The 11,253-nt window shown below is 47.0% G+C and overlaps 1 protein-coding gene across 1 annotated transcript in view; it reads right to left on the minus strand.

The window, feature by feature from the left end:
* Positions 1 to 11,005, minus strand: part of TGM2 (transglutaminase 2) — a 33,829-nt gene extending 22,824 nt beyond the window's left edge. Inside the window, exons 1-2 of the mRNA XM_034787187.1 lie at positions 10,996 to 11,005; positions 3,623 to 3,802 (exon numbers count right to left, since the gene is read on the minus strand). Of these exons, the coding sequence (XP_034643078.1) occupies positions 3,623 to 3,802; positions 10,996 to 11,005 (190 nt within the window). The remainder of the gene's footprint in view (positions 1 to 3,622; positions 3,803 to 10,995) is intronic.
* Positions 11,006 to 11,253: the final 248 nt, after the last annotated feature.

The following is an 11,253-nucleotide window of genomic DNA, read 5'->3' on the forward strand; positions in this document are numbered from 1 at the left end:
GTGTTAAATATATTAAAAAGTGTTTTTACTTTATAAGGGGGGGGGGTGTCACACTCATAGGCTTGCTGTGTGAAAGCGGTCACCAGTACAAAAGTTTGAGAACCACTGCCCTAGTGTGACACTGAAGGTGGGGCAGTGTTTGAGAGAAACCTAGGAACAGGGCCAGCTCCAGGCACCAGTGAAAGAAGCAGGTGCTTGGGGCGGCCAATACAAAGGGGCGGCACTCCGTCCAGTATCGGGGTGGCACCTCCGGATCTTCGGCGGGAATTCGGTGACGAGTCCCTCAGTCCCTCTCTTCCTCTTTGAGCTGCCGCTGAATTGCTGCCGAAGAGGAAGAGAGGGAGTGAAGGACCCACTGCCGAATTGCCGCCGAAGAATGAAGCGGCGCTATAGAGCTGCCGCCGATCGGCTTTTTTTTTTTTTTACTGCTTGGGGTGGCAGAAAAGCTGGAGCCGGCCCTGGGTGGGAATATTGAGGCAGGAATTAAAGCCCCCAAATCCATGCAGGTTGCTATAACCATGGACAGCTATAGGAGTCCTCCAGCCTCTGCAATGCTGTGGGGTGGCAGGAAGTTCCGTTCTTGGGTGTGGTCTGCTCCCTCCATCCTAGCTTTGTTCTGCGTGTGTGTGCTGTGTGCGCCCAACTATATCCGGGATGGGGAGAGGAAAGGAAATGCAGCATCCTAGCTGCGTTCTCCCCGACAGCCCCTGTAGGACTGGATTAGTGGCGCACACAGCTGGTGGAAGTATGATCCAATGTGGGTAGCGGGTTGAGCATTGGAAATGGTCCAACCCGAGCACTGACAGTGGGGCTGGGTCTTTCTTACTGTATTCTACGGTCACCTGGGCAGGACCGAGATAAATAAACCTTCTGCCAGGCTGTCCCTTTGCTGGGCTTCCCTACGGTGTTCTGTCCATGGACAGATCTGGGGCTCACGCTGGGAAAGGAGTTTGGTCTGGCTAACCTTGACCCATCCAACACTACTGCACCAGAACACCTGGCCTCTCTTGGGAAAGTCCCTCTCTTTGGAGGTCTAATTTTACTCAGCAATTGAAAGATGGAAATTCCCCAGACACTGGCCCAACTCCAAGAGAAAAAATATGCCCAGACTTTGAGACGGTTCATAGCCAAAGCCTCACAACTAAACCCACATCTTTCTGGGCTGGGTCCACCACTGTTGTTCCTTCATGTCTGATTTCTCCCAAGATGGAGGATAGATGTACCTTGACCATGAGCAGAGGCCATCTCCTTACCCAGTCACTAGAAGGGAATTGGGATCTTTACACAGAATCAGAATCAGCCCTGGCCCACACACAGAGTAAGACTGGTTTAATTATAGGCGTGATTTTTATACTGATTTGGTTAAAACGGTACAACTTTGTGTGCAGACACACTTATATCATTTGAACCTGGCTTATATCAGTTTAGCTTGCACTGGTAAATGTACAGGTGCAAGCTAAAGGCATAGAACCAGTTTTAAAGCATTTTATGAGAGTCCACACGTACAAGTTGTATGATTTAACTAAACTGATTTACATTAAACAGTTACAGCTTCCGTGTGCAAACAAGCCCTTAGCCTATGGAGGGTGGAAGCACAGGGGGACCAGGAATTGGGAGTTTTGGGCTACATTCCTGACTCTACCACAGACTCTATGTGTAACTTTGGACTGTCACTCAAGCTCCCTTCTGTGCCTCAGTTTCCTATATGTAAAATGGGGATAATATTACTGCCTTTTGGCATGGTGGTGACATAAGGCTCAGTTAATTAATATTTATTAGGACCTTAAGAGTCTCAAGTGGAAGGGACTATGTGCATATACAGAGGGTCCATGCCACTAAGGGATATGACTTTATTTTATACTTCAATCCTTATTATTTTATTCTGAATTCCTTGAGCTGGAATCTTAGAGTACCATAAAAATAGCTTGTGGATGAATCTCTTATTTGGCTTCTGAAGCCTTCTGGCCAAAGTACCTCTTATTATTCGTAGTAGTCGTTTGTTTTTCTAGTTATGGTAACGCAAAGCCCAGGTGTGAAAGTGACTGCTTGCATTTTTGGAACACCACATTAGGAGTCTACCGATGTTATGGATTCCAACTCAGACATTCCAAAGTAATAGCTGGGCAAAGCCCAACCCTGTCAACTCATCTGAAATAATCCTTAGCCCAGACTGATTGACTTGTCTTCAGGCCCAAACACTTAAGACGTGTGGAACGTGGCAACAATGAACATTGTTGGCTATGGGGAGTTAGTGTTACACTCAAGCAAATAACGTTCACAAGTGCTGGGGCTCTTGTTTTCTTGCTTTCTTTCATAGAATCGGGTTGTAAGGGACCTCCGGAGGTATCTAGTCCAATCCCCTGCTCAAAGCAGGACCAACCCCAACTAAATCATCCCAGCCAGGGCTTTGTCAAGCCGGGCCTCAAAAACCTCCAAGGAAGGAGATTCCACCACCTCCCTAGGTAACCCATTCCAGTGCTTCGCCACCCTCCTAGTGAAACAGTTTTTCCTAATATCCAACCTAGACCTCCCCCACTGCAACTTGAGACCATTCAACTATTATTATATTGTGGAGCTTCTGTTTTTATATCTTTCTGTCCGGGACTGTGAGGACAAACCACCTATGACATCAGGATCAGTGCCAGGGAAATTTTACTTTAATGTTGGAAATAACATGACTGAGATAACAGTCTCCTGACAGGAAGAGGAAGCCGTCCTCTCAGATCCCACAATGTAAAACAAATAAATACAAAGTTTGGACCAAGGACTTTTAGATTCACTTTGTGAGTTGCAAAAACAAGCAAATATAAGCAGTAGGGGAAGCAATTAGTTTTCCTGAACAAAAATGTGAGGGCCATTCATATGGTAGTGCTTGCTTATCTGGATGGTGACAGACCTCGGGATGGACTGTCCAAGGGGAATGGGGTGGGGTTGGCCTCTTACTGAGGTTTCGGGGTGGGGAGGTGGGGTAATGGGGGTGGAAATTGAGGACGGCTTGCCTATAAAATGATTGAGGGAGAGGGGGAATCTGTATACAAGTGATGAGTGTGGAAAGTGCTTTTTTGAATGGGCTGGGGCAGGGATGGCTCTCTCTGCGATGACTGGGGTAGAAAGTGCCCCTCCTGGACACAGGGCCGGCTCCAGGGTTTTGGCCGCCCCAAGCAGCCAAAAAAAAAAAAAAAAAGCCGCGATCACGATCTGTGGCGGCAATTCAGCGGGAGGTCCTTCGTTCCGAGCGGGAGTGAGGGACCGTCGGCCGAATTGCCGCCGAATAGCTGGACGTGCCGCCCCTCTCCGGAGCGGCCGCCCCAAGCACCTGCTTAGTAAGCTGGTGCCTGGAGCCAGCCCTGCCTGGACATGACGGCGCTGAGGTGGCTTAGTTGGGCATGGCCTATCTCTGAGGGGAGGGTGGATAATGTCTCTCTCTGAGGGGAGGGTGGCTGGTGTCTCTCTGAGGAGAGGGTGGGTGAATATGTCTGTCTGTGAGGTGAGGGGGTAGGACGGCTCATCTCTGAGGTGATGTGACAGGGGTGGATATTGTGTGTGTCTCTGAACGAGGGGATGGAGGTGGCTCCTCTCCAAGCTGACCGCAGTTGAGTTTAGTGGCTAGCTCTGGACTTACCTGTCTCTACGTTGAGAGTAAGTCTATCCACTCCTTCCTCATAACCCCTTCCAGCGAAGCGCAGCGTGATGGTGAAAGACTGTCCCCTCCTCACAACGAGCTGCTGGCTGCCCATGTCAGCCGTCATGTGGTTCTGATTGTTGCTCTCACACTCCAGGTTGCATGATTCCATCACCAGATCTGCAAAACCAACAGCATCTAAGGCCGTGGCTACACTCAAAACATCAAAGCGCTGCCACGGGAGCTTTGAAGTGCGAGTGTGGTCGCGCGCCCCAGCATTGCAGGTACTCCACCTCCACGAGGGGATTAGCTTACAGCGCTACAGCGTCAGTGTCGCCAGGCCCTCAAGCTCTCTTTCAGGAAGGCAGCAAAGACACAGCACAAACTGACCCAGACTCCACTCTCTCTTCCTTTGATCCATTTAGTGGTTCAGAGGCTGGGCACCAAAATCTGATGCTCCAGCTGAGAAGAGATCAATTTTACTCCTATAGAGCTCATGCATTTGGCTTCCCTACCATGTGTTTCTCATGTGCACGCGCACACGGCCAGGTTGTTGTTCTGCTGCAGTTAGGGAGTGCAGGGTGCATCTCCATGCATGAGCAGGGAGCTCTGAGCCCCACGAGATTCACGAGTTGGGAATCTTTACCTTGGTGTATGTCGGTGTAACACAGGGCTGGATCTAGCCTCCTCCTCCCCCCGCCACCTCCCCACCCCCACACTCATGAATTGTCATCTACTAATAGTGAGTACAAGTTTGGTTGATAAAGGTAACACTGTTGATGTAATATACGTAGACTTCTGCAAGGCATTTTACTTGGTACCACATGATATTTTGATTAAAAAACTAGAACGATATAAAATTAACATGGCCCACATGAAATGGATTAAAAACTGGCTAACTGATAGGTCTCCAAAAGTAGCTTGTAAATGGGGGAACTTCCTCCAGGAGTGTTTCCAGGGGGGTCCCCCAGGCATCAGTTCTTGGCCATACACTATCTTTTTAACAATGACCTGGAAAAAAACATAAAATCATCCTTGGTAAAGTTTGCAGATGACACAAAAATTGGAGGAGTGGTAAATAATGAAGAGGACAGATCGCAGATTCAGAGTGATCTAAATCACTTGGTAAACGGGATGAAAGCAAACGATATACGTTTGAATATGGCTAAATGTAAATATACACAACTGGGAACAAGATGGGAGGACTCTATCCTGGGAAGCAGTGACTCTGAGAAAGACTTGGGGATCGTGGTGGATAATAAGCTGAACATGGGCTCCCAGTGGGAGGCTGTGGCCAAAAGAGCCAATGCAATCCTGGGATGCATGAACAGGGGAATCTCGAGTAGGAGCAGAGAGGTTATTTTCCCTCTGTATTTGGCATTTGTGCGACCACGGCTGGAATCCTGTGTCCAGTTCTGGTGCCCACAATTCAAGAAGGAGGCTGATAAATTGGAGAGGATTCAAAGAAGAGCCACGAGAAGGAATAGAAAACATGCCGTATAGTGATAGACTCAAGGAGCTCAACCTATTTAGCTTAACACAGAGCAAGTTAAGGGGTGGCTTGATTACTGTCTGTAAGTACCTACATGGGGGACAAATATTTAATAATGGGCTTTTTAATCTAGCAGATAAGGGTATAACATGATCCAATGGCTGAAAGTTGAAGCTAGACACATTCAGACTGGAAATAAGGTGTAAGTGTTTGACAGTGAGGGTAATTTACCATTGGAACAACTTACCAAGTCACGGTGGATTCTCCATCACTGACCATTTTGGACGTTTTTCTAAAAGATCTGCTCTAGGAATTACTTTGGGGAAGTTCTATGGCCTGTTCTGTGCAGGAAGTGAGACTAGGTGATCACAATGATCTGTTCTGGCCTTGGAATCTGTGCACACACACAGCGTACATACATGTACACACAGCGTGCATACATGCACACACAGCATGTACACACAGCGTGCATACATGCATACACAGCATGCACACACAGCGTACATACATGCACACACAGCATGCACACCTCTCCTCTAGCATTCTAGCATGGAAATGGCTTCAGTGAAACCTGTCTGAACTCCCGGGTTATCTGTCCTTTTAGTGTGCCTGGTCGATTGCCTCAGCAGTTAGGAAAATAGCTTCCCACCATGAATCATAGAATCACAGAATATTAGGGTTGGAAGAGACCTCAGGAGGTCATCTAGTCCAGCCCCCTGCTCAAAGCAGGACCAATCCCCAACTAAATCATCCCAGCCAGGGCTTTGTAAAGCCAGGCCTTAAAAACCTCCAAGGAAGGAGATTCCACCACCTCCCTAGGTAACGCATTCCAGTGCTTCACCACCCTCCTAGCGAAATAGTGTTTCCTAATATCCAACCTAGACCTCCCCCACTGCAACTTGAGACCATTGCTCCTTGTTCTGTCATCTACCACCACTGAGAACAGCCGAGCTCCATCCTCTTTGGAACCCCCTTCAGGTAGTTGAAAGCAGCTATCAAATCCCCCCTCACTCTTCTCTTCTCCAGACTAAATAACCCCAGTTCCCTCAGCCTCTCCTCGTAAGTCATGTGCCCCAGCCCCCTGATCAGTTTTGTTGCCCTGGCCTGGGAGCGGAATGCAGAGCTTCCCCTTGCACTAGGCTTCTGCTCTTAATGCTACAACAGCGGAGAGGCCTGAGGCCAGGCCAAAGGTGTGTCGCAGAGCTGCACTGGGTCCATCAGGATTCAAGGGCAGGAGAGTCTTGCAGAGGGGCAGCAGCAGAGAGGGCCAGCGCTTATCCTTCCTGCCTCTGGAGGAGTTTGGCTTCAGGCTTCCGCTGCCAAGTTGTTTGGGTTGTTTCCCCCCCCCCCTCCCGAAAGAGAGAAGCATTTCTGAACTCAGGGAACGCTTAGCTTTGGATGTTCCCTGTGCCCTCGGTCAGGCTGACAGGAAGTTTCCTATTTCCTATGCCTTGACAAATCGGAGAGCCTGCCCACGAAAAGGGATGTCTGACTGCATGGCCTGAGGCATTCTGCAGGGCGTGCTCTTGTGGCAGTCGGGCAGAGAGACACTGATGTAAGCAGGGCCTGTGCTAGGCAGCCGGTGATAATCAGACAGCGCCATTACCCGTTGTTTCAGCGTGGTTTCCTGGGGCAATGCGATATCACTCATCATTGTTCCAGGCTAGCGAGCCGTGAATGCATTGCAGTCAGGCAGATTAGTTGCCAGAATAAGTGAAAGTATTTAATGTAGGAGAACACATAGCGAGTTCAGTGCCAGAGTACCTGAGCTGGAAAACCAGGGCCTGATTTATGGAGCAAGTGCTGACAGTGCTCACTGCTGCTTCGTCCCCATCCTCTCTCAGCAATAGGTCACCTAGAGCAGTGGTTCACAACCAGGGGTATGCCTGCCCCAGGGGCATGCAGGGGTCTTCCAGGGGGGACATCAGCTCATCTAGAGATTTGCCTAGTTTTACAACAGGCTACAGAAAAAACACTAGCGAAGTCAGAACCAACTAAACTTTCATACAGACAATGACTTGTTTGTCCAGCTCTATCTACTATACACTGGAATGTAAGCACAGTATTTATATTCCAGTTGATTGATTTTATAATTCTATGGTCACAATGAGAAAGTCAGCCAGTTTTCAGTACTAGTGGCTGTGACCCTTTTGTATTCTTATGTCTGATTTTCTAAGCAAGTCGTTTTTAAGTGAGGTGAAATCGGGGGCACGCAAGACAATTCAGCCTCCTGAAAGGGGTACAGTCGTCTGGAAGGGTTGAGCACCACTGCCCTAGGGAAGGGGCTGAATGCTGGCCAGAAGGAGGAAGAGAGGGAGCTGCAGAAACCCGTTGCTATAGGAATGGTGCCAGGTGAAAAAAGGAAGACCACTGACCTTGCCGCATCCAGAGCGAAAGGCTTTCTTGCAATAGTGTTTTCATGTTCGTGCTTACGGATATGCCCCCAAAACCTCACCACAAAGTCAGCCCTGTTGCTTGCCAGCAGGGAAGGGCGTGTGAGAGAGAAATAATTGCTTTCACTGGTGGGAGGCTATCACGGTAAGACCTAAGAGATCTAGATAGATGGAGTTATGGGGAAAGCGTAGTGCCCATAATCAAAATGATTCCATCGGGCTGCCGAGCTGCAGGAGTGTGACCAGCGTAGAACAAACTGAAGGGAGAAGGGAGACTTCCATTTTACACATTTCACCCCTGATTTAGCGAAAACTGCGCCCAATTACATGCGTATGATCTTATATCAAGCTAGACTCTGCCAGAAAATGTGGGCCAAGTCAGAAAAAGTGTGTTAGAGAGAGGAATTCTAAAAAATGATGTTTGGCTCAAAAATCCAGCCTGAGCTGGTAACGCCAAACTTGTTGTATTCTGTTGGCCACTTTGATCAGTAACAACCAGTTTATTCCTTAGTTATTAAATTTATGATAACATATACTAGGATGTTTGCAGAGCTCTTCCGGGATCTCTGCATGCTATTCACGGCAGGTATTACAACGTTCATAAGACCATGAGTGGAATGAAATATCTTAACATTCCAGTTCCATTTTCTCTGTGTTTTAAAATCCTTTAATGTAACAGGGACACCAGTTTAACAGTCAAATTTCTGTCTGCCAGACTTCTATTTCCTACTGTTATAACTAACCCAGGACAGCTGCCACGAAAGAGATTAGAAGGGTTTTTCTCTTCTGGTTTTTTGAGTTGTCTTTGCTTTGTGCATTGGAGAGTCGGACCTAGACTCTGGTGCTCACTCCTGCGAGAGATAAGAATGGCCACGGGCCTTGCTGCGTTCACAACAAAACATGTAACTCCCTTTTTCACCCTTGCTTTCCCTCACCATACTTGCACTTTAAACATACACAAACCAGTTCTGAACTAAGCTCTTCCTGGCATCTAGCAGCAGGAGACGCAGAGAGAGATTGTCAGGGTTTGTTTCTATTTTGAAAGACGTGGGAGTGCTTGGAAGTTGGACACACCATGGGAGGGGCCCTGTGAGCACAAAGACAGAGGAAGAGGAGCTCGTGGAAAACTTCAGTTCCACCTTCTCCTAGGAACAGCCCAAGCCGAGGGCCCAAGGGAGGGCCCTCATGGAAGAGAAATGCCAGAAGCAACATTCCCCGGTGATGGCAGTGAGCACCATGCAGCGACCTCAGTGGAGTTTTCCCCATTTACGCCCGCATATAATTTGGTCCAATCTCTGATGTAAGGGATCCTGTTTTTCATCATCCTGAGGGGAAATGAAGGATGAGGGTCTTCAGACTCCTCTCAAAGTCCGACCGCTCCCCTGTAGCGATGAGCAGTCAGAGGGCTTAAAGCAGGCCCAGCTCACTCAGTGCCACAGAGCAGAGGGACCTTGTTTTCCTTAGGATGCAGTCATTGCAATGCCATTACGGGCGCCTCCTCTTTCATTCCTTTTTATTTTGTCTTGGGACTGGATTGAATAAAACCCGGTCTTGTCACTGAGATCCCAGGCGGTTGAACGGAATTAACTTCCCTGTTTGTTTTTGTCACTGTTGTGGATTTGACATGTCTCTCACCTGCCTATCTGCACCTCCACATGAGCTTGTATTGCCTGGTCTCACTGACCATAGACTGAACAAAGAAGGCTACACGCTGATCAGAATCTGACATGGGAAATATTATTTCATAAGAACATAAGAACGGCCATACTGGGTCAAATGAATGGTCCATCTAGCCCAGCAGCCTGTCTTCCAACAGTGGCTAATGCCAGGTGCTTCGGAGGGAATGAACAGAACAGAACAGAACAATTATCCCCATCCATCCCCATGTCCAGTCTCAGCTTCTGGCTGTCAGAGGTTTAGGGACGCCCAGAGCATGGGGCTACATCCCTGGCCATCTTGGTTAATAGCCGTTGACGGACCTATCCTCCATGAATTTATCTAATTCTTTCTTGAGCCCAGTTATATTTTTGGCCTTCACAACCTCCCCTGGCAGTGAGTTCCACAGGCTGGCTGACTGTTGTGTAAAGAAGTACTTCCTTATGTTAGTTTTAAACCTGCTGCTTATTAAATTCATTGGGTGACCCCTGGTTCTTGTCTTATGCAAAGAGGTAAATAACACTTCCTTATCTACTTTCTCCTCACTATTCATGCTTTTATAGACCTCTATCGCCCCTCAGTTGTCTCTTTTTGAAACTGGACAGTTCCAGTGTTTTAATCTCTCCGTGTATGAAAGCTGTTCCATACCCCTAACCATTGTTGTTGCCCTTTTCTGCACTTTTTCCAATTCTAATATATCTTTGTTGAGATGGGGTGACCAGAACGGCATGCAGTATTCAAGGTGGGATGTACTATAATATGATGTTTTCTTCTATCCCTTTCCCAATGGCTCCTAACATTCTGTTAGGAATTTTGACTGCCGCTGCACATTGATCAGTGAACTATCCACAATGACTCCAAGATCTCTTTCTTGAATGGTAACATCGTTTTGGGATTATGTCTTCCAATGTGCATTAATTTGCACTTATCAACATTGAAGTTCATCTGCCATTTTGTTGCCCAGTCACCCAGTTTACCCCTTTGTACCTCTTCACAGTCAGCTTTGGACTTCACTATCTTGAATAATTTTGTATCGTCTGCAAACTTTGCCACCTCACTGTTTATCCCCTTTTCCAAATAATTTTTGGATATGTTAAACAGCACTGGTCCCAGTACAGATCCTTGGGGAATGACTCTATTTACCTCTCTCCACTGTGAAAGATGTAGAGAAGAAAGTATTCTTTTCCCAGCGAAAGACTACACAGAAAAGCCACCTATGTGTCAGCGGGATTTCTAAAGGCTTAGAAGGGTTTTTTTTATGGCTTTATTTAGATAACTCTCTTTAAAAATAGGATGAGACGAAAAGCAAATATTTTTAGAGCAGCTCTCTGCAGAGTCCTGCTGAAAGGGAGCTTGCAATTTAAAACAGTATTTTAAAATTTCACTCTTGACAGCAACGGCTTTATTAAAACAATAGCAAATTACTGTAGTTATGGTAAAGAACAAAATTAACTCAAAATAGTTTCCTCCTGATCATAACTATCTTCTATTTTAATCTTTGGGGTGTCTGATTATTCTGCACTTGAGTCAAGCGTTTGCCATTGAGTTTCAATAAGTTCCAGAAATACAAACAAGTGCAGCTGACATAAAGGAGCTTGTTCATGTTCCAGCCTGAGCTAAATGAACAGACTGCAATACTCCTCAACTCCTAAAGCAGAACTTATGCACACAGATACATACCGACCTACTGATCTCACTACCCACCCTTACATAGCCACTTTGCAAAACTCACTATAACCAAGCAAAACATTTCTGATTTAGAAGAATTATAAAAAAGTTGTCAAGTTTTGCTGAAATGCAGCCTCTGGCAACGTGCCGTTCTGCAACTTTACCTTCAGCCATGGTGTCCAGCACTGGAATCCCTTTCACTCTGCTTGCGCTCTGCCTACAGCTATGAAAAAGGAGCTGATGGTTTATCTCCTCCCACCCTCACTAGTTGTGCTCTCCCTTTATACAGGCAGACACAGCACACACCCCCTCATCTGGGTGGATGGTGGAACCTAAGCAAGAATTGGAAAAAACCCCACTGTTTCCAAGAAAAACTAAATCCACCTATTTTTTTTTTCAACTTTGAGTATGGATTTGTGACA

Source organism: Trachemys scripta, chromosome 12 (assembly GCF_013100865.1).
Source record: "Trachemys scripta elegans isolate TJP31775 chromosome 12, CAS_Tse_1.0, whole genome shotgun sequence".
Classification (NCBI taxonomy): domain Eukaryota; kingdom Metazoa; phylum Chordata; order Testudines; family Emydidae; genus Trachemys; species Trachemys scripta.